Source organism: Asparagus officinalis, chromosome 5, assembly GCF_001876935.1.
Source record: "Asparagus officinalis chromosome 5, Aspof.V1, whole genome shotgun sequence".
NCBI lineage: Eukaryota > Viridiplantae > Streptophyta > Magnoliopsida > Asparagales > Asparagaceae > Asparagus > Asparagus officinalis.
The window spans coordinates 101352696-101377324 of record NC_033798.1 but is presented as its reverse complement, the minus strand read 5'-3'; the positions used below and the strand labels follow the sequence as shown (position 1 = coordinate 101377324).

At 36.5% G+C, this 24629-nt stretch overlaps 2 protein-coding genes across 2 annotated transcripts in view; both read right to left on the bottom strand.

Annotated features, from left to right (window-relative positions):
* LOC109842263 (WAT1-related protein At4g28040-like) overlaps positions 1–1544 on the bottom strand; it is an 8878-nt gene extending 7334 nt beyond the window's left edge. Inside the window, exons 1-2 of the mRNA XM_020411161.1 lie at positions 1485–1544; positions 1230–1287 (exon numbers count right to left, since the gene is read on the bottom strand). Of these exons, the coding sequence (XP_020266750.1) occupies positions 1230–1287; positions 1485–1544 (118 nt within the window). The remainder of the gene's footprint in view (positions 1–1229; positions 1288–1484) is intronic.
* On the bottom strand, positions 5308–23921 carry LOC109842262 (protein ENHANCED DISEASE RESISTANCE 2-like). Its single transcript, XM_020411160.1, is given in 10 exon segments — positions 5308–5534; positions 8113–8244; positions 8246–8344; positions 8346–8442; positions 8444–8712; positions 8714–8839; positions 8841–8884; positions 8887–8902; positions 23746–23814; positions 23886–23921. Coding segments are annotated over 9 exon segments (873 nt in total). The 3' UTR covers positions 5308–5534; positions 8113–8127.

The window sequence follows — 24629 nt, the reverse complement described above, 5'->3', positions numbered from 1 at the left end:
CAAATTCTTTGTGTTCATAAAAGTCGCCTGCCAATCATTATAATCTTAGATTTACCCCAAAATGTTTACTTACCCAAAAATACCCTCAAAGTTAATTAATAGACAGATCTACTTGAAGCATCCTATCAAATAGTTAAGGCTAATCAAATTATATAATTAGAAAAAGATAAATTTCACAAAACCTATCTTAAATTTCGCCTTTTTTTAAATAACCGTCTAACTCTTTTAATAGGTATATAAAAAGAACCATTAACAAGGCTCCCAAACTTGTTCTTTTACACTGAACCCTTTGAAGATTGTTCACTTTAACCCCTAACTTACATTTATGACATTTTATTACTTTCAATATCTGCCAAGATGAATCGCAGAAAAAGAATTAACATCAGACACTAATCCCTAATATTGACAATATATTTTTATCTGGTACAATATATTGGTGTAATTTATGACATATTTTTTATTAAAATTAATGACATAATAAATGTAGTTTTTTGTTAGTTAATTATTTGGGAAAATTGCTTCCAGCATTAATTATATATATATTTTAGTTCCTTACTAGCTTAAATGCACTTCCAAATACGTAATCGGGATAAAAAAAAGGTACAAAAGTATGGTTACACATCTGTTTTGACAAATGAAACAACTGAAATAATGCTTACATGTAAACTTTTTTCTTCGGTTAAATATCAGAAACCAACGCCCCCCACCCCCAAAAAATATCCATAAAAAAAAACACCCAAAAACTCTTTAGACGATTATAAAATAGCACTCCATACTTTCGAAAATATAAAAAACTATCCTTAAATTTAGGGGTTATTAGAAAACCGGCCATTTTTAACTTTGAGACTTTATTAGAAAACCCCATTTATTTAGGGGGTTCTCATAAGAGCTCAAAGTTAAATGAGGTTTTCTGATAAAAGCTTAACGTTAAAACTGAGCCTTTTTCTTGTGTATGCACCAAGTCCCACCAAAATACATTATATATCCCAGTTATTATAATTCCCTGTCAGCATTTTTATTAACTGAAGATACCAAAAAAAAATATCTACTGATGCACATACTAATTGGATTTAGCTTTTTTTAAGTTTGTAACAATTCGATAGAGGCAGAAGTTACCCCGTATAGGATTACAATAAGATGCAGCCTATTGCTCTCACTTAAAAATTCCACGATAAATAATTCCTTTCAGTAATTGCTGCTAGTACCACAAGTTCAACAGCTCCAAAAACATTCATAATGGCTGATAATGTAAGATCCTTTCGAAACTTCAAGGTCAATTAACTTTTCCTGAAACAATATCCCAATAAATTGTAATGATTCGATTACTAAATATATAGCAACTATTTAATGTAGAAATTAAACATTACGGGTAGAATCAATTATTATGGTTTTTTTTAAATAAAACACATGCCCTCCATTAAAAACTCTCCGTATCGCATGTAACAATGTAGGTTAAAATAAAATCAGGGGTTAATGCGTAAAACCAGGAAAAGATGAGCCGCAGATGCAGCAAGGACAGCAAGCCCAACCGTCAAGCACCCCATCAATCTCCCGATCGAAACGATTTTTTACATCTGAGCCCCTCGGATCGTCAAATATTACCAGCACAAAAGCTCCGGCCACCAAGGACGAAATGCCCAGTAGCTCCGCCTGCCCGTTAAAACGCCGAAACCCGAACCGTTACCGACCCGTTAAAACCGACAGCACGAATACCACTACCGGAATAGTGTTAATTCCCACGCTCTCAAGCGTCGACGTCATGTAACGGAGGTTTGTCGCTATCAGCAGCTGCTCTATGGGATATTAGGAATCCTTCACGGATTCAAATAATTTCCTTTTTAACAATATAATAATTACAACAAGATAGCAAAAATTTGCTTTGTCAAGTAAATAGAGAAATGAAGAGGGCTTAACTGCAGAAGACCAACGAGAAAGGCCAACGAGAGTACGTCGGAGGGGAGTGAAGGTGTTTTCCCACTGCATAAGGAGAAGCATTTTAAAAGGAGAAGTACTTAAAAAGGAAAAAAAATTACATTTAAAAAGAAGAAATATCGGAGAGGATCCGAATTCTTTGCACAAAACCTTCTGAACGTGATAAATAACAAAAACCTTCTCTAGACTTTTAAAATTTTAGTTAACACCTAATAACTACTAGAAAATCGCACAAACGGTGTTAATGTATAGAGTAAGGATTCGGATCTTCTCCAATTAGATGGTAATTTGAGAGAGACCAATTCTCTCAATCCTTATCGTCTATTCTAAATTCAATAGATGAGATCACACCGTGTAGTATCTGAAAACACTATGATCTCGAAAACTAGCCACTTGCAAACTTGAAAACCACCATATTCAAAATTAATATTTGTAATAATCAAAATCTCACATAGCGTGATCTCATTTGTTGAAAGTGACATAGACAGTAAGAATTGAGAGAATTGCATCCTCTCCAATTACCACCTAATTAAAGAGAATCTCAATCCATAGAGTAAACGTTTAAAAATATAACATGATTGTGTTTCCTTTTAGAAAAATATGACCTGATTGATTGTTTTGTATTGTTACACCGCATGATTCATGAATGTTCTTCATTCAATAATTTTCAACTTTTATCGCAATTCTAACTGATTACTTGATTTCTGATATTTTCCAATAGTTCAAAAAGTTCATTAAAATTTGAAAAATCATAAAATCATGATGTTCCTAAGCTGCTACTGAAAAAAGAGCCCAAAAGTTCAGGAAGGTTTGTGAAGTATAACGAAAAAGAATAAAAAAAAAAGGAGGAAGGGTATCTAGAAAAAGTACCGATTAAAAAAGAGTGCAAGCAAGGCGAGGAGGAGGGCAGAGACTCGCATTATAAATTCATATGCACTTTATTAAGCTCCTGATATAGGGCAGATAGATAGAGGTATCACATTATAAGTACCTTAAAAATTGAGAATATACCATACAACATTTACATTCTGTTGATATAGAAAGCTTAAATGACCAATGGGCCTGGTGCAGATTGGGTAAGATAGGTTCAATATCATGTTGACATATTTTTGCTAGAGCTTTGATTTCGTCTATTTGGCATGAGCGCAATATGATAATTTTACATGGTAAAAAGTTACATGCTTCGGAATTATATGATGTAGAACCAAGTATTTTGCATCCTTGAGGAAAGGGAACCTTTCAGCTGCGATCGCTATCGTGTTTCTTTGTGCTACTAGAGAAGCAGATACCCGAGGCCACTGCTCCCACTGATGGAGACTATGCTGGAGCCTGGAGGTGAAGTTGCTGATACTGAAGCTCAAGCCGCTGCCGCTATCGATGGAGATTATGCAGGGGCCATGAATCCCATGATATATACCTGCTGTTAGTGCTGAAGCTTAATTAAGGGATTTAAAGTTGTTGATGCTAAACTTTATGTGGCTAGAGTACACAAATCTCAATTATTCACGCTTACCATTAAAGTCAAACAACTCTAAGAATTCTCAGCTTATTCCAGTCTTATATAAACAGTGACTCATTTGACAAAATAATTAAGAATCCATGTTTACAAGAGATGTGATTTGCGTATCCTTGTTCAATCACAATCATGATCTTTACGTAACTGCAGCATGTGGTTATTTACAGATGACACATCTTATTATTAATAAACAATCGGTTTTTCTATAGAGTGCCCATGGGCACTTTATAAGAGAGGAGAGAGATAGAAAGAAATGAATAGCTCATGGGTCCTCTTGATTTATATTAATTTCTGTGTATAATTCATTTCTCTCTATCTCTCTCCTCTCTTATAAAGTGTCAATGGGCACTCTATAGAAAAACCAATAAACAATTACTGTAATAAATATTTACTGTAACGGTACTACAAAATCCGGTAGCATGCATGGTTCAACAATTACCAACTTTTAGGAATGATAATCAGTATCCAAAAAGGCTCTGCATGAGTACCAATGTTAAAGTTTGGCATTTTAAATTTTTATTTTGACTAAGAAACAGAATTATGAACACAATCAGAATCCAGAATGAACACGTACGTAACATCAACTAATTTTTTTGCAAGGACAAATTTTCAAAACCAACCTATTTGGACTTTTATTCCCAAAAAAAGACCCGTTTCACATTTATTTAGAGAAACCGACCTGGTTTCAGCCTCAGCGCTGAAACCAGGTCGGTTTTTGAAAAAAACTCTCCGAAACTTCACGGGAGTTGAACTCCCGTGAAGTTTTTTGAACTACGAAACTTCACGGGAGTTCAACTCCCGTGAAGTTTCGGAGAGTTTTTTTCAAAAACCGACCTGGTTTCAGCACTGAGGCTGAAACCAGGTCGGTTTTTGCAATTATTTTTGAATGGGGTCGTTTTTTGGGAATAAAAGTCCAAATAGGTTGGTTTAGAAAATTTGTCCTTTTTTGCAATTACATCAGAGCTTGAGATATCTATTCGCGTGCGTACGTATCACAGATCATGGAAATCGACCGTACCACAAGTGCCAGTCTGATCCAGCCCATGGCCTGCAAAATTTCATAATGGTCCCAACATATCACCAACTTGCTGACATTTGGCCCATGGGTACTGAAAAGCTTTGATAATGATAGGGATAATAAACATAAGCCCAGATTAATATTAAATTGATTAGGTCACGGTCGGTTGTAGCTAACTATGGTCCTTGTTAGATTATGTTAAAAATTCATATCTAATTTACAGTTGCACTTAAAGCCTGAAAGTGATTCGCTTGCTCTGCAAACTTTGAAAGAAAACCCGTCCCGTCACATAAAAGGTCTTGAATTGGGTTGGAAAACTTTTTCAAGCGAAAGCGATGGGACAAGGAAAAGAGGAAAAGGGAAACTGGATTCTGAAGAATTTTTTTCCCCCGATTTAGGTTATGACATTCGACCGGTCAAAATCCAACTTTAGAAAAATACATATTATTCCTTCCTTTATTTTCCTCACCATTTTATTCATCTTGTTTCAGCCTAATATATATATGATTCTTTTTTTTACTTCCCTGATGACTTTTTCTTTGCATTCAATTTCAAACAATGTATCATCCCTTTTTTCTCTCTTTTTTTAATGTGTGTGGGTGGGTGGGTGGGTAAAATCCCTTCTTAATTAATTTTTAATTTATAGATATTTACATTTTCACTGAGGAAATCGTTGAACAAATTTTGAGGTATAAGAAGATCATGCATCCCTTGTTTGGCTAACTAATCAACCATGTCTTTCCGCTGGACATACTACCCCCACCATGACATTAGCAAGGTAGTTCAACCTCTGAGAATCCTACTACAAAACTTTTAACTTTAGCTTTAGAATGAACAAAAATAAAGCAGAATGATAAATTCAATATCAGCACAATTTGTCACCGGCTTCAAAGGTTCAAATATAATAAGCTTCATAATTGACAACGACAATTAAAGCGCTATCTGTCACTGGCTCCAAAGGTTCAAATATAAGCTTCGTAATTGACGATGACAATTACAATGACCTAACAAGAATTTTATTTTATTTTTCCCTTTCAGTTTTCCCATTTATTGTTGTCTAGTATCCACCTGTAAAAATAAGATAATTTAGCAAAACTATCGTGAACTCAGTTTTGTATATAACTATCTTAAACTATCTTTATAAGAGGAAATACTAACAAAGTTAGATCAAGAGGGTGGAAAATCACGTACAATATTGATATATAACTATACAGTGAAGTGAATTTATAATATACCTGAAAACTCATAAAAAAAAAGTTGTGCAATAATAATGTAAAATCCGTGATTGTTCAATGACTTCATCTAAACGCTCATGGTAATATTTAAAGCATAAATCAAAGTTCATGGTAGGTAATTCATGGATTTATTTTTGAAATTTGCAACATTTTTTTTTATAATGGTCTGAAAGTTTGCGATAATTTCTCTTGAATAAAAACAAAGCTTCGTGCAAATCCTCTAATAGCTCATTGTAGTTTTTATGGACTTGACCTCACATATAAACAGCAAGCTTTGCTACAGGGACCCAAAATATGGGACCAATAGAGGAGACAAGTGAGGTGTCTCCCTCCTTAATGATGGCCAACTTATTATCCAATAGGAGGGAGACACCTCACTTGTCCCCTCTATTGGTCCCATATTTTGAGTCCTTGAGGAATTTTTCATAAACAGCAGTCAAAGCAAGAATTCGAGTGGTCAGCCTAAGCATAACGCATCATTTGAGTAATTTATGACTCACACAATCGAAGTAACGATACTTCAAATCCAAGTAAGCTCAAGTGTGCATTCAGGGTTAAGAATCAAGAACTCTACTAAGTACTAACAAACTAACCTAATCTACCCAATATCCCGTAATAAATGAGAACACCAAACCCTTCTCCAAAGTATTAATCTTAATTTTTTTTATCCCATCAAGCCAAAAATATGTGGCCTAATGGAGATCACAAGACAAAACGGCCCAACACATTTAACAACAATATCTATCCCTTATCAAAACCACAGTTCACAAATAGCTGAAGCACGAGTCAATATTTTATTTGATATATCCTATCCCAACAAGAGAGCTGCGAAACCAACGGGCTCCTCCCATCCCATCACATTTTGACAAAGTATCCGTCAATGTATAGCATGAGACACCAAAAATTATTCACATAAATCCAAAATATATCCCCACCTAAAAACCAAAGAGCTTTGCTATTTGCTACAGGGATCCAAAATATGGGACCAACAGGGGGACAGGTGAGGTGTCCCCTTTCTATTGCATAATGAGCTGGTCATCATTAATGATGATCGGCTTATTATATAATAAGAGGGAGACACCTCACTTGTCCCCCTTGTTGGTCCCATATTTTGGGTCCTTAGGGAATTTTTCAAAACGAAATCCATACACATCCTCACCTCACGATCTCCAACAGGAAAGGTTCTTCAACAAGAAGCTCTTCTGTCAAGCAAATTGTGTCAAGCAAATTGTGAACAGAGCATGAGAAGGGGAAACGAGCAATTTGCTTACCGTCATTCTAGCATTAGCTTAGGGCACTCGACGGAAGCCATTTTCATCAAAATAAAATAATTTTTTTTTGGGGAGCATAAGGGCCTTAGCACATTTTATTTAATAGAAATGCCACGGAGAGTAGAGGATACAGAATATGAAAGGGTTTAAAAAAAGAACAAAAAAAAAACTAATGGGTGAGAGAGCCAAAATACAGCAAGCAGAGCTGAATTTTGAATAACCGCTAACGTTGTTGAGATCTTAAGAGTTGAAGATTCTGCCGAATCGACCAAAAGGTCACCATGATCGATCGCACAATCCAATTCATTTTGTTGGTTGGCCAATCAGGATCCAATAGCGGAGAAGGGCAATTTCATCAAAAAATTACAGGATGAAACATCAATAATAATAAGACATCTCGAACATAAAGGTAACCACCAATAATCAAAATCAATAAGGAGGGAAATGGAGAGAGAGAAATCATAAAAAATCCGACGACTTGAGGCCAATAAACGTGCACACTATCAACAACGATTTCCATCTCTAGCATCAGTTTCGCAAACTTTTAGAGACAATCCACATTCACATATCATTTGCAAATTGAATCCGTAATCATAAAAGCTTATCATTTGTTCCCTATGTGCCCAGCAATCATTTTAGCAACTTCTATATCAGTACCAAAATTGAGAAGCCAATGCGCACGCACAGCAGCACATATCATTAAAAGAAAATGGTAAACTATTATGAAGGGTTATCATTAACGTTGATCCCTAATGTACTCAACAATCATTTCACAGACTCTAAAATATTCAGTTGACGGCTAATTAGCATTTTCCTCAAAAATGACAGGATAAAATAAGAATTCGACACCAATAATAATAATAAAAAGAGCACGAGAACTCTCAATAATCTCCATCTCTATCATCAAATTTGCGCAATAATTTGGATCCAATTCATCGATTATCATAAAAAGTTGCCATTAATATAGAACCCCCCACGTAACCAGCGATCGCGAATCAGCTTTACAAACCCTAAAGACGCTCGCCCCCGCTGCCCCCCCCCCCCCGCCCCCCACCCATCAAAACCAAACAAAATAAATATTTTTTGTGTTTTGTAAAAGAAGAAAGTAGCACATTGAATGGGGAAAAAAAAGGCCCTAACCTCAATCTCTCCGCGTCATTCACCTTCGCAGTCCCCTTTCCCGCCACCGCGCGCCTTCGACGCGGCCGCCGGGGTCTCCACAAAAGTCGCAGAGCTCATCTCCATCTGCGCGATCCTCACCGCCCCGATCAATTCTCTGCGGCAACTCCTCCTCCTCGCTGCGCTCCACAACAAACCCCATATCGATCGTGACCGCCGTCACGTACCCAAGAGCCAGATGCAGCACCGCGTTCCGCTATCGCCGAGCTCCCAATGTCGACGTCGATCTCCAGGTAGTTCTCCCCTCTGTGGTAGCGGCACGTCAGCGCCTTCCCCAGCAAACAAGCCGCAGTTCCCCACCGCCGCCTTCACGATCCACGGCCCCTTGACGATCCTGTTCACGATCTTAAACCTAGAATTGCGGAACGCGTCGTCGCCGTTGACGAAGCGGTAGAGGAGGGACCCAGGCGAGATGGGCTCGTCGGCGGCGAAGTAGAAGACGGCGGAGTGGCAATCGCGGCCTGGGATTTGGAGATTGACGGCGAAAATGAAGGACTTCAGGGTTTGGGCTTCGGCCTGGGCCCTGCGGATTCTGTTATCGGGCCGGCCCAGGACGTTGTCGCAGGCGGGATGTGGAGCGGAGCCAGTCGACGCCGGCGGGTTGGAGGAGGTACGGCCCGACGGGGTTTTTTGGGGCGCGGGTGAAGTAGCCTTTGGAGCGGAGGTTGAAGAGGTCGCCGGGTGGAGAGGGCCCAGCCGTTGGATCCTCTGCGGAGGTCCACGTGGCGGAGGATCCGCCGTTGATGGTCTGCTGTAGAGTTGGATGGCTGCTTGTTTTGTGTTTGGGTCTGTGGATCGGATTCGGGTTGGGACCCGGTCAGGGAGTGGGTCGTGGGGTACATCGGCGATGGGGTCTGCGGGATGGAGATGATGAGGGGGTTAGGAAAGGAGTCCGGGGTTATAAAACAGACTAGGAGAGGACGGTGGGGGTTCTGAATTGCGACGGGGATTTAGAGATAATTACGGGAATACCACTTCGAGGAAAGGGGTGAAGGAGCGATATGTTTTTCGATAGGGAAATTTTTTAAAATAGATCATTTTTGCTAAATATTTATCAGAATAAACCATTTTGCTAAATATTTAACAAAATAAACATCTTTTTGGCCAATAGGTCAAAAAGAAATCGATTTTGAAAAACAAAGCTCAGAAAACATACGAGACTACTTGTCCCGTATGTTTTCTGAGTCCTGTTTTTCAAAATGACGGTGATTAAGTTGGTTCTAAACATACAGGACTAGTAGTCCCGTATGTTTTCTAAGCCCTATTTTTTAAAATCGATTTTTTTTGACCTATTGGCCAAAAAGAGATCTATTTTGCTAAATATTTAGCAAAATTGATCTATTTTAAAAAAAATCCCCTTTTCGATATTATTAGTCCCATAATATTTTGGAATTAGGGCCTCAAATCATTGAAATTAATATTAAGAATCCAGCCCTTACATTTTCATATTGATTTTCTTAATGTAGGACATGTTTGTTTCAAGTGGAAATCCTCACAAAGCTTCCACAATCTGAAAATGCGGGGAAAAACTCCATGAGTTTCCGATTTCCTTGTTTGCTTCACCAATTTTTTTTTTAAGAATGGTTTTCTTAAAAGTGTGGAAAGCATCACTTTTTGAATGGTAATCAATTCCTCTCAAAATGTAAGGAAATGAGTTAGAAATGGTTGAAATGTGTGTTTTTATATTTAAACAATGAGATGATATGGAGAGTTAGTAAATTAAAATTAAATAATGAAGGAACAACTCGTATGTTTTCTTATTTTTGGCTTTTGAACCAAACAAGAGACTGTGATGACAAACATTTCCTCCTCATGTTTTCTTACTAAAACAAACAATAAAAGCATTTTTTAGAAACACACGAAAGGTGTGAAAATAGAAATTTTTTTTTCAATTACTATAAATAACTTTCTATATTTTTTAAAAATGAAACAAACAAGTCCTATGAGAATTGAGGAATATAATAGCAATTTGGTAGAGACCAGAGACAGATTAACCTATAAGAATTGGTGATGTATGTTTCGATGCTTTGAGGGGCCAATTTAAAATCATTAAAGATTAAACGGACTAATTTAGAATAAACCTTTTTTTGTTACCACGGCTTTTTTTAACGAGGAGCGGAGCGGATCGTAATTTATTAGGGGGGGAAAAGGACCCGCCGATTTACCGGGGTAGTAAAGATCAGCTACGAGGTTTCCTGGTACTTACAGATGATCAATCTAGTAAATGAGTGGCACGTGTCCAATATTCTCCACTTCTGGCACGTGTGGTTCTACTGTACTTGGATTTCGGCTGTATTGTGCATTGAGTTGTGTGAACGATCCAGGTGAGCTCCGAGTGGGTGGGTGCACACAAAACACAGAGTCACAGACTCTTTTTTAACCTTTTCCTACGTAGACTTTTTTACATTCTTGAAGAAATCAAATCGATTTTCTTTAGTTAGTAGCCTTCTAGAGTTTTGGAATGTGATCCCCGTCCTGTACAGTTTTGTAATGTGATTTCATTACTGTTGCTAATTAAAAGAATTGCGGAGCTAAATTATATATCAAGGAAAGAAACATAGAAATATTTGAATTTGACACTTTGCTTTGTGTGCTTACTCATTAAGTATTTGTTTATAATTGCAAAATTGCTCCCCATTAAAAATAAGTTGGACATCAAATATGTTGCATGTGTATAGTGAGAATACAACAAAGCTATAAATTAAGTTGTATATGTTTACCAATATCGTTTGAATATTTAATCCAACGCTAGAAGTTGATAAAACATGTTATAGCCAGATCTAATGTAAAACATAAATGAGCGAAAATGGATATGAAAATTGCGACTCATTTTGATAAATAAGCTATCAAGAGACTAGATATATGATAAGACTCATCTGTCTAATTATATAAAAAACGTGCTAAATGAACCATCAAACCCAACACACATTTATAGTATTGGATAATACTAATAGTGAGGACAGTTAACTCATGTTACACTGAATAAGCATTCTTTTTTACCCAAAGTCTTTAGAGGTATAATTCGAACCATAGATCCTTCACGAAAGGGATATTTTTATTTTTCACTTTTTTTTATACACTAAAGTTTATTGAAAGCAACTTACAAATGGTCGAATAGGAGGATGTCTTGCTTTCTTCCAAAAGCCAACAGTTTTGACTTCCCTAATAAACCGTAACAACTCCTTGAAAGTTTGGGCACCAAAATCAATGGCACTGTTATGAAGAACAAGAGCATATGTGTAACGAAAGTAAAATAAAATAAAATAAATCAGATCCGATATTAAAAAATTGCAAATGCTGAGGTGTAGGCTGGTGCATTTCCATCTTTTGCTTCTCTCCCTCTCTCTGAATTATCCTTTCCCCTTCTTCTAGCGTGTTATCCGCCCACCTGTGCTCTGGGAAAAGTGAGAGATTCTTTCGCCATAAAAACTACTGTCTTTCTTTCGTGTATACATTTTTGTATATAGTACATACATCATACGTGCGTGTATATAAATATTATGTTTTTTCCCCTCATCATTTTGGAATTTCTCTACGTATCAATACCTTGCTTCTATTATTCATGCTACAACGTCCAAGTATTCCTACGGATTAACCTTGAAGGAGAGCTAGAAGTTTGTAAAATTTGTTGGTTTTGAGGTGTGTAGATCCAAACCTGAGAACAAAATCAGAAGCTGAAAAATACCCCGATCTGTCGACCGAAGAAGCAGATCAGTCGACTGATTCGACTGTAGGAAAGAAGCTGGAAAACGTCGCTCTGATCGGTCGACTGGCGAGGTGCCACCAGTTGACCGACAACTTGCACGAAGCAGCCGAGAAACCCCTTATCAGTCGACCGATGCAAGTGCATCAGTCGATCGATATCGGGTCATCCTGTTTCCTGATTCGGTTTGAAATCTCTTTTGAGTTAGGGTTTTATATATTTCTTGAACGTTCTTTTGAGAGTAAGTACATGAAAAAGAGAGGGTTTCAGGAGCACTTTGAGATCAGAGATCTTAGAGAGAGAGAGTTGTTAGATCTAATAAAAACTTGAGATCTAAACCATAAAGCCATGATTTAATTCAAAGAGATTAACAAGAATCAAAAGGTGCGGAAGCATATACCTGAATCCATTGAAGAAAACTTGATTAGGGTTTTGATGATCTTCTAACCTTAGGGTTTTTCTCTTATGGATCTCTTTAGATGGGGATAAGAGAATGAGAGTGGTTAACCCTAGATTAGGGACCATAACCCCTTATATATAGGTGTTGTACATTTATAATTTGGCCCCTTATCAAATTACAATTACAACCTGGTATCTGCACATATAACCCCCATGATTTATTTAAATACCTATTAACCCAAATTGATTGATCACTTTAAGTGGATTATCCTTAAAGATAGTAATACACATTGATTAATCATATGTGCCCACAAATAGATTTAATTAGATTTAAATCCAACAATCTCCCACTTGGGCACCATATGATTCCTTAAATTGTGTATAACCTTATGAGCTCAAAATTGCTATCATTAAAAAGATATTTCCAAACAATCTCGTTCATTGACTATATCAATATAGGATCAAAGCGGTCTTTGTCACATTTATCGTGACTCGACCCATCAATGGTCACATATACCAATACAATCAAACGACATAGATCAATCATGGATGTGCAGCATGAAAATTACATGCAATGTGATCAGTACATGTCTATTTTCAACTCGTCCTCCTTTAGTGAGGTCAAAACCAAACATAATGTAACAGTGTGTCTTAACTGAATACTTTATTCTGATCAGACAATACAACCAAACACAAAGCACCAGAAAAATTATAAACTCCCACTAAATTAGGATATCCTTGAATAACACCACACCCATATGAGTAGTATGCTCATGAAAGACCTTGGATGGCAATCCTTTAGTAAGAGGATCTGCTATCATGGAGTTTGTCCCAATGTGCTCTATGGATATCTGTCCACTCTGTACCCTTTCTTTCACAACCAGGAACTTAATGTCAATATGTTTTGACTTAGTTGAGCTCCTGTTGTTATTGGAATACATTACTGCAGATTTATTGTCACAAAATAACCTCAGTGGTCTTTCAATATTTTCCAAAATGCGCAGTCCAGTGACAAAATTTCGCAACCATATCCTATGATTTGATGCCTCATAGCAAGCTACAAACTCTGCTGCCATAGTGGAGGAAGCTACGAGTGTCTGTTTTACACTTTTCCATGATATAGCTCCTCCTGCTAACATATAAATGTAGCTTGATGTAGACTTTTTGCTACCTTGGCATCCAGCAAAATCAGAGTCCGAATACCCAATGACCTCCAACTGTTCTGATTTTCTATATGTGAGCATATAATCTTTTGTTTTCTGAAGATACCTCATAACCCTTTTGACTGCTATCCAATGATCCATACCAGGATTGCTTAAGTATCTGCCTAACATCCCAACAATGTACGCAATATCCGGACGCGTACATACCTGAGCATACATTAAACTTCCTACAGCCGAAGCATAAGGAATCTTCTGCATTTCTTGAATTTCAAGGTTGCTTTTAGGGCACTAATTTAGACTAAACTTGTCTCCTTTAGCAACAGGGGTATCTCCTGGTCTGCAGTCTTGCATGCCAAACCTTTTAAGTACCTTATCGATATAGCTCTTTTGTGATAATCCAAGAATATTCCGAGAGCGATCTCGATATATCTGGATTCCTAATATAAAAGAGGCGTCCCCAAGATCTTTCATCTTAAATTTCTTTGATAGAAATCTCTTGGTTTCGTGCAACATGCCTATATCATTAGTGGCAAGCAATATGTCATCAACATACAGAACCAGAAAAATATACTTACTCCCACTGAACTTGTGATATACACAGTCATCAACAATGTTCATCTCAAAACCGAACGAGATAATTATTTGTTGAAACTTATAATATCATTGACGAGGAGCTTGCTTGAGTCCATAGATGGATTTCCTTAATTTGTAAACCATATTCTTCGGGTTTCCTGACACAAAGTTTTCTGGTTACACCATATAAATCATCTCATCAATATCGCCATTGAGAAATACAGTCTTAACATCCATCTGATGTAACTCAAGATCATAATGAGCAACAAGTGCCATGATTATTCTGAAAGAGTCTTTCGATGAAACCGGAGAGAAAGTCTCTGTATAATCAATGCCTTCCTTTTGAGTATAGCCTTTAGCCACAAGACGTGCCTTATACCTCTCCACATTACCATTTGCATCCCGCTTGGTTTTAAAAATCCATTTACAACCAATTGGTTTTGCACCTTCTGGTAATGGGACAAGTTCCCAAACCTTATTGTCTTGCATAGACTTGTACTCTTCATTCATGGCATCAATCCACTGTTGAGAGTTAGAACTTTTCATGGCCTGAAGGAAGTTGATTGGATCATCTTCCAACATTCCACTACTCTCCTCATGTTCTTGGAGAAATATAATAAAATCATCTGGAATAGCATTTCTCCTTTCTATCGTGGATCTCCTTAATGGCACTGGTGGTTCTTGAGGTTGTTGAGTTTGTTCTTCTGGAACAGAGAGTTGTTTAACATTATTATCTTGAGGTTTCGGATTTACTTCTTGAGCAACAACAGGTATAGGAACCTGAATATTATCAAAAGTAACTGTATGGATTGGATCTGAAGCCAATTCCTCCTCAAAACTAATGTCTCTAACCTTATTTCTCCCCCCAAACTCAACATCCTCAAAGAATGTTGCTGTTCCCGTCTCAAAAATATTCCTTATAGTGGGATCATAAAACTTATAGCCCCTAGAGCGTTCAGAGTATCCAATAAAGTAGCTGCTAACTGTTTTGGAGTCCAATTTCTTTTCATTTGGCCTATAAGGCCTTGCCTCAGCTGGACATCCCCAAATATGTAAATGCTTTAAACTGGGCTTTCGATCAGTCCAAAGCTCATAAGGTGTTTTAGCAACTGCTTTACTTGGTACTCTATTCAGAATGTAAGTTGCTGTCTTTAGTGCTTCTCCCCAGAGAAACTCTGGTAAAGAAGAATGAGCAATCATACTTCTTACCATATCCTTAAGAGTCATGTTTCGTCTTTCAGCTACACCATTCATGCTAGGTGAACCCGGCATGGTGTACTGTGGGACAATACCGCATTCCTCTAGGTATCTGGCAAATGGTCCTGAACGTTATTCACCTGAACCATCATATCTGCCGTAGTACTCACCACCACGATCAGATCTAACTGTTTTAATTCTTTTGTTGAGTTAATTCTCAACTTCAGCTTTAAAAGCTTTGAACATGTCCAGAGACTCAGATTTCTCATGAATGAGATATATGTACCCATAACGTGAGTAATCGTCTATGAATGATATAAAATATTGTTGACCATTCCAAGATGCCGTAGGGAATGGCCCACAAATATCCGTATGTATCAATTCTAAGACATCCAAAGATCTATTGGCACCTAGTCTCTTTACTTTGGTCTGTTTTCCCTTAATGCATTCAATACATACGTTAAAATCTGAAAAATCAAGGGAATTCAAAATACCATCAGACACAAGACGCTCAACTCTACCTTTTAAGATATGACCCAAGCGCTTATGCCATAATGTCACTGAATTTTCCTTATTTAATTTACGTTTAGTACCACGTGATTCCACATGCAAGGATTCATTATAAAAAGCAATTGTATCAAGCAAATATAGGTTGTCACAAGTACTCAAGTAACCAGTTCCTACAATAATTGAATTAAAAGATAAACTGAATTAATTGTTTCTAAATGAATAAGAGTAACCTAATTTGTCCAATACAGAAACTAAAATCAAATTCCGTCTAAAAGACGGTACTACAAAAGTATCTTTTAAATTCAAATATGAACCAGTTCCTAACAGCAACCTAAAGTGCCCAATTGCTTCCACATCTACTGACTGACCATCGCCCACAAAGATGTATCTTTCACCATCACTTGGCTTCCGGTAGCTCAGGCAGCCCTGCATAGAAGCACTTATGTGAGTAATAGCACCAGAGTCTAACCACCAAGTGTTTCTAGGTACTGAAGCTAAATTAATCTCAGAACAGACCAAAGTAAGGAACATACCCTTCTTAGCACGTCAGGCGTGATATTTGGTACAATCCTTCTTTACGTGTCCAGACTTGTTGCAGAAGAAAAAACTCTGACCATCCTTATGTTGTTTCTTCTGAACAGGACCCTTAGCAGCTTCATTATCATTCTTTCTTTTCTTGCCCTTATCCTTAGAGACATAGGTCAAATGAGCACTTTCAGTCTTATCTTGCTTCAACCTGTCTTCTTCTTGCACACAGTATGAAATGAGCTTATTTAGATTCTATTTCTCCTTTTGACAGTTATAACTGACCTTAAACTGATTGAATTGTGCAGGAAGAGACAACAGAACCAGATGTACCAATAACTTATCACAAAGATCGAGTTTAAGTGCCTTAAGCTTTGAAGCAATATAAGACATTTCCATAATGTACTCCCTGATATTTTCTTTGCCCTTATACTTTATTGAAATCAAGCGAGCTAAAAGTGTGCTTGTTTCTACCTTATCGTTTTTCGCAAAACGTTTCTCAATTTCGGTAAGGAAATCTTTAACCTTAGTAATCCCTTCGGATTCTATGCCCCTGAAGGCTTCCGGAATGCCGCGCTTAATGATCATTAGACTCATGCGATTTGAACGCTCTCATTTCTCATACTCCTTCTTTGCATCAGGAGTGCTATCCGCATTGAGAGGTTGGGGTTGTTCAGTTCTTAATGCAAAGTCTAAATCCATGCAGCCAAGAACAATTAAAATGTTCTCTTTCCAAACCTTGAAATTAGTCCCATTGAGCATGGGAATTGAGTTGATGTTAGCAGAAATTGTTGCAGCAGAAGCATTAGCTGAAATGAACAAAAGATTTTAACCTTAATTAGTAATCAATAAATTCAAATAATGACAAATCCCATCTCAAGGTATCTGGTACAACATTAATATCAAGTCTTTGGACAGTAATATTAATTGCAAGTGATACCTTGTTGCAATGATCAAATACTGACAATAACGCATGTCAAATAATGAAACTATCTTTGGATCGATTCATTATCCACATATAAACCTTATAATCGTCACGTATTTATCATCACAGATGCGTAGGCAATCTAAAAATAAATAATAACCTTCCTTTGGGCCGATTAAATATTTACACGAAAACATACACACAAACATCTAACATCCCTCATGAACAATCTACACAAGAGAGGTTACTTTGGCAACTTCTTGTTTCAATCGATCATTTAGAATGAAAGACAACTTTAATACCTTAGTGTCATATTATTTGAAATAACTAATTGATCCACTACCAAATTTAATTTAAATTAAATAATTTAATTTAAATCAACTGAATTTCCATAGCTTAATTAAGGGCCCATAATGAATTATGACCCACAAATAGGATTTAATTGATAAATTCAATTAATCCTTGTGCCCAAAACGAGCTTAAAGGAGCTTATACCTGATAATTAAATACAGGTCCAAATTCTTAATAAATTTCTCAAGTTAAGGCCCAATGTTTAAAAAAGGACACCAGAATGAGCGCAAGGCTCATTTTGGAACAAACGCAAGGCTCGTTTTGGAACGAACGCAAGGTTCGTTTGACTGAGCACGAGGCTCGCCGTAGGATTCGACGAACGCAGGATTCAACGAACGCAGGTTTCGACGAACGTAGGTTTTGACGAACGCAGGGTTCGTTAGAGAACGAACGCAACGTTCGACGAACGCATGTTTCGTTAGAGAACGAACGTGGGTTCGTTTGAGAACGAACGCAAGGTTCGTTTGAAGCTTTCAAGCCTCGCCAAAAATTGAGGTAACCACCTCCTTAATTTCCGCACGTTTTCACGCGCACGAACCCCTTGAGGGTTTAATCTGAAACCGCCGCCGCTGAATCAACTCCGGCGAGGAGTTTTGGAGATTGACGACAGATCAAAAAATCCCAAAAAAAGATAATTATTTTTTCTGTCGATTTTTAAACTCAAATCATTTAGATCCAAACCTCAAAAAATTGAATCAAACACAAAAAAAATGAACTTTAGAGTTCATAATTGCTACAGATCCAAAAATCGAAAGAAAAAAACCAAACAACCTGGAAATTTTACTATTCATCCGAAAATAAAAAAACCTTTTACTGTTCATCCAAAAATAAAAAATTTACTCTTCACCCGAAAATAAAAACGGTTACTGTTCATCCGAAAATAAGAAACTTTATTGTTCATCCGTGAACGGATCTGAATCAAACACAAATTAAGATCAAAGAACCCTAATTTTAATCTTAATCTCTTAGAACAAATCAATGGTGGCTCTGATACCACTTGTTACATCTAATAAAAAACTTAAGATCTAAACCATAAAGCCATGATTTAATTCAAAGAGATTAACAAGAATCAAAAGGTGCGGAAGCATATACCTGAATCCATTGAAGAAAACTTGATTAGGGTTTTGATGATCTTCTAACCTTAGGGTTTCTCTCTTATGGATCTCTTTAGATGGGGATAAGAGAATGAGAGTGGTTAACCCTAGATTAGGGACCATAACCCCTTATATATAGGTATTGTACATTTATAATTTGGCCCATCATCAAATTACAATTACAACATGGTATCTGCACATATAACCCCCATGATTTATTTAAATACCTATTAACCCAAATTGATTGATCACTTTAAGTGGGTTATCCTTAAAGATAGTAATACACATTGATTAATCATATGTGCCCACAAATAGATTTAATTAGATTTAAATCCAACAAGAGTAGTCTATTGTAAGCTTTGTAATCTTCTTCAATAATCAAAAGAATTTCTGGTGTGGCTCCCAAGGACGTAGGCAAGATTACCGAACCTGGTTAAATCTGACGTTCTCTCCTTTTATTTATTCTTTCCTAGAAAGTTTTCGTTTTGCTGTGATTTCTTGCTTGCTATTTATTCGTCACAAGAACCGAAGGGCACGGGTTGTCGATTGTTTGACCCCAACAAAAATCGTATACCAAGAATTCTGAAGTTCTTTAAAAACTCTTGATTGCACATGATGCATATAATATATCTTTTAAATAGGCATATGGAGATCATTATACGACAAATGACGTCGAAAGTCTTTGGTTTAGAAGATGATATCCATTTTTCTTAGTGGAGAATTAACTGGATTGTTCCAACCATAACAAGCATACATATCAAATCATGTGTAAACTAAATTTGCATATATGAAATGATTCATAATAATAAAGAAATAATGTAATAACCCGATCTATCTTAAATAGGCCATGGTCAGAGGCATGAACTTCTTTAGAAAATCAGATATATTCAATATTTATGACTTATCGTAATCAAAATATTTTATTAACACCTAAAATGATACTTAGGGTCTATTTGGTTGGATGGAAATAGAGTTGCAAAGGTAAAGAGAACAACCGGATTTGTAAATATATTGTTAGGTTTGTAACTTTGTGCTTAGAAAAGGTAGATGTACTTGCATGTTGTGGGGGGAAAAGAACTTGCAACTATGCTACAGCCAATTTATGTTAGCATTTTCTTAAGGAAAATGCAATTGTGAATAGTCCCACATTGGAAGTTGAAGAGAAGTTCAAGTGGTTTATAATGGTTCACTTCCTAATGGGCTTTGAGTAATGTTTTGGGCGTACTAGTGTTTGTGCTCTTTCTCCACACACGCGCGCGCGCACGCACGCCTCGCCTCGCCACGCCACGCCTCGCCACGACACGACGCGCGCGCCACGCCGCACTCGGGTTTTGCTTCTCCAGCTTTTATTTTTTTGTAACGGCAGCATTTATTATGTATCGGCAGCATTTATTATGTAACGGCAGCGTGATTTACGCCCAACGGACGAGGAGATTCAGCATCGGTTACCATATTCAGTATCTGTCATAAAAAAAAAATGATACTTAGGGTCTATTTGGTTGGATGGAAATAGAGTTGCAAAGGTAAAGAGAACAACCGGATTTGTAAATATATTGTTAGGTTTGTAACTTTGTGCTTAGAAAAGGTAGATGTACTTGCATGTTGTGGGGGGAAAAGAACTTGCAACTATGCTACAGCCAATTTAGTGGTAGGAAAAGTTGCAAGTTTCGATCGAAATAATTCTACCTTATCAAAATAAAGTTTTTTTTTAATCCAAACAGAAAAATATTTACACCTAACTTTCTTTATATGGCAAGATTACATATATAGGTCTTGCTAATTGCTTTTCAACCAAACATTAAGTCTGCATTGAAAATACATTTTCCTATAATACAACTACATATATGTTGTGCGCAGCGGAAATTTCGGCAGAGTTTCTGGTGCACAATAAGAGAGAAAGATCAATAAGACACCCCGTTCAGGCCTGATTTTTCATAACTCATTTATTTTCAGTTAAACTAATATTGTTTATTTTGTTAGCAATCTAGACGATAGAAAATTTATTGCTGTTAATTTAAATCTGAAAATAAATATATATTAAAAAAAATATTGTTACTGTTCACCCGAATTTCATATTTGTTTAACTGTTTTAATTTGTTAACCTTTTGCATCTAAGTAGTTAACAAATTATTTTACTGCAATAGTACTGAATTTTATATCTGTCAATTTTCATATTCAGTATCTGTCATAAAAAAATAAAAAAATAAAAAAAATAAAAAAAATCTTTAAGTGAACCAGTTCAAGTTTTCTTGGATTAGTTGGTGTCTAAGGAAAGGTTTAAGGGTTGCGTAAAGCGCTCTGCAAGATCTCTGCCTTGCACCTTCTTTGCACTCTGCCCAATCAAATTCGTTTCTCCCCCTGCTGCACACCTTTTGCTCAGCCGCCTAAGTCTTGCACCCCCTCACTTCGCACACCCTAAACCCTAGAAAAACTAGGTATATATATATAGGCTATAGCTTATTCGGGTGGGCCTTGATCACGTCCACGAAGAAAAAAAACTAAAACACCCGCTGTACATGTACCTGATGCACATGTACCTCAGGTGGGCCAGATTTGTTTTCATGCTTCAATTGGTGGGTGTGGCCTCACATGGGTGGCTCTTCGTTCACAACATATTCAAACAACGAATTTGAAGTTGATTTCCTATAACAAATTTTGCATCTAACATTTGCTACAATTTATTTTTGCAGAAAACCAGATAAACCCTTAGTGTAAAATAAAAACTTTATAAACACATAAACAAATGTAACAGTATTTCCATGGACATCTGAGTCATAAAGAGAGAAGGCATTGGATTAGAATTTGATGCTTCAAATATTAATTGACATTCGCACAAATATTAGCCTTTAACTTTTGTTTCTCCTCACCCATTCGATGCTTTTTCTTTGTTAACCGCTACTTTGTTTTTACTTTACGTGGCTCTTTCGGTTCATCTGATCTCAGATTGTACCAAGATGATGCCAATTGAAGTTTTGTAGGGGGGAAAAGTGAGGAAAGTTCTTCTTGGCTTCCTCCTCTCCTTCTATGAGTCGGCACAAATACAATGGATCCTAGATCCCCATGCGTGTAAAATAAATTAATAATAAAGCTAGAGCTATTTGTAAGTTTTTTAACGTAATTATTCTAATATCTTTTGAATTGAAACCAAACAAATTTAGCAGTTAAAAAAATATTAAGCAACCCTGGACATTTTATTTTTAGAGGAGGAATTAATAATAAAGAGCTATTTGTAAGTTTTTTAACGCAATTATTCTAATATCTTTTGAATTGAAATCATACAAATTTATCCCAAGATTTAAAAAAAAATCTTGGATATAAATGATTCGTGATTTGAAATTTTCCATTTGAAGAGTTCTCAGCCCTTGAAAAAGAGGGGGAAAAACGAAGAGTTAGAGGGACAACTATTGCAATCAAATGACAATATTAAAAGAGAATATTCGAATATGACATTAATGAGAGAGGAAATAATAAAGTTTCAAGGCTAAAATGATCCGAGGACTAACTCAAACGAAAATAATAACATTTGGGATTCTAAGATCCTATTTAACAAAAAACGATTTGTATCCCTTTGATCAATGCACAAAAGATCACAAATATACATCATTCTCTTTGATTATGAGTGATCGAGTGTAACTAAAAAATAATTCCTCATTAGCATTTTTCATGAAAGAAAATGTGTTAGTCAATTGGGATATTTTCATGAAAAATAGGATAATTGTTAAAGTGGAATAATTTTTCGCTAGTGGGATATTTTAGTGGAATAAATAGGAACAATTTTGTGAAGCGGAATATTTGATAAGATAACGTGGGATAAATTTTTATAATCATGAAATATATATTTATGCATTTTGAAGATATAAATACTATTTATGTATTTTAAGCTTACTATTATTGATTGATAATTTCTTACAATAATGTTCTTTACTATTAAATAACTTTTGATTAGACTATATGATATTGATAATTATTATTATAATGGTGGTCTAATGATGGTGATAACCATAAAAGGAAAGAAGTAGAGAGAGAAAAATATAAAAAATAAAAAATAACAAAATAAATATGAGTTCTAGTTTTTTACCACCTAGTTCCAAGCTAAAACCTCGAATAATTTGAGAGACCAGAACTCTCATTTTTGTATAAAAATGAAAAAAAATAGGATAATTTTGTATCATTATCCCAATTCTAGTTTTGTTAGAATTCTACTTGACTAACACTGTAAAATTTTGTTCTGGTTTTAGTTCTATGTGACTAACACCTTAAACATTTATCCCACAGATTATTCCAGTTCCAATTTTAAGTTCTAGGTTACTAACCCCCCTAACCAGGGATTCCTCCCAAATCTATAAAAGCAAAGCTTGGATTAGGTAACTAAGGCAAGTGATACCATGAACTAGGACCCACACAGCTAGGTCCAACCATGCAAAGTTTGCACAACCACTCATTTTTGCGACCATAAAGGCTTAGCGTTAATATATATATGCGATCTTTGTTTTTTGGTGTGCGCTTTTCAAGTTAAGATTTGTTTTATTTTGCAAAAAAGTATAAAAATCATTCTCGATTAAGAAAAGAGGATGCGTAAAAATATTATATTGTAGAAAATTTATTGAGACGCAGCAACCAAAAGATGCTTTAAAGACGATTCATTGATTGGTCATGTGATGGCAATTAATTTACATCAAGATTCTTAAAACACCTATCTATATTAAATATAGAGACCAAGGGATACAGATCCTCTCTAATTATGGGTAATTAGGGGTAATAGAGAGTGTTCAATTACTTAAATTATAGACTTTTGTTTCAAGTTAAATAGCTGGGATAGTGACACGTGGAAGTCGACTATTATCTAGAAATTTGAAAACCACTTTTGTGAATAATGAAAAATCTACGTGGCCTCATCTCACCCATTAAAATTGGAGTAAATGACTAAGATTTGAGTAATCGGACCCCTTTAAATTACCACATAATTGGTAAAGATCCGAATCCAAAATGATTTACTAGACTTTATGAGCGCACTATCTGACACTACAGGACGCCAACAGTTAGCATAACGCTAGGCTTTGCATGTCAACGGAACTGCGTGCGAAATTATTTATTCTCCGAACATTGCACGAGATTATTGAATAATTGGATACGTGCGGTCGTCACCCGTGTTACCAATCCACCAAATTCGCATCCACGGAAGTCAAATTTCTTTGTCGAGTAAACAAACATCCATGGAAGTACCTTAAAGCAGAAATTTACGCTTACAAGGAATTTTTAACATTATATCTGCAAAAGAAAACACTGCCAATCACAGCCATTATCGAATTAGCATACGCATCTTTCTCCATAACTATAAATAATTCACGGTAATTTTGTGATTTTACCTCTTGTAATTGTGATGGGAAGTTTCTTAAACTAATCCTAATTTTATAACTCTCGTATATGTTCGTTAAGAAATTGAAAAAAATTACATAGTTCCACCTCCCCGCATGACGCCAAGAGAGGAAAACTGATCAGAGGAGCTCGTATCAAGAGTGAGATGAGTGGGGCGCTCAGCAGGCATAAAGAGATATCGTCACCTCAGACCCCCCTTAAATTCCAGCCTAACTCAAGTGAACAGGGGAGGATTCAAGTCGTGGCCGGCGTGCGGGAATTTCACCCAGCTAACCGACTGGGCAGCCTCCAGTGCGTATCGTGTTTCGCTTCCCGTGAAGTAAACGTATACAGGCTCACGACAATACACCTCTATATCTTGAATTGACGATGAACGCAGCTTGAAAGCTTAGGGACGATTTCTGTATGCGTATCCTCCTCCCTAACGCTCCCTTGGAACACACTCAGTTCCAAGGGAACAAGAACGTTCGCTAGGAAAGATAAATAGGAACGCCAAATACGATAAGGGGCTGCTTGGTTGGTTGAGAAACTAAGAAAAAGAAATCAAAACACCCACCACACCCATGTAAAAAATATTTGATTTACTTTTTTTGTGTTTGGTTGGGAGAAGAATAAAGAGATGTGCGTGTAGGACCCCCCACCCACTAGTAAAATAATAGTAC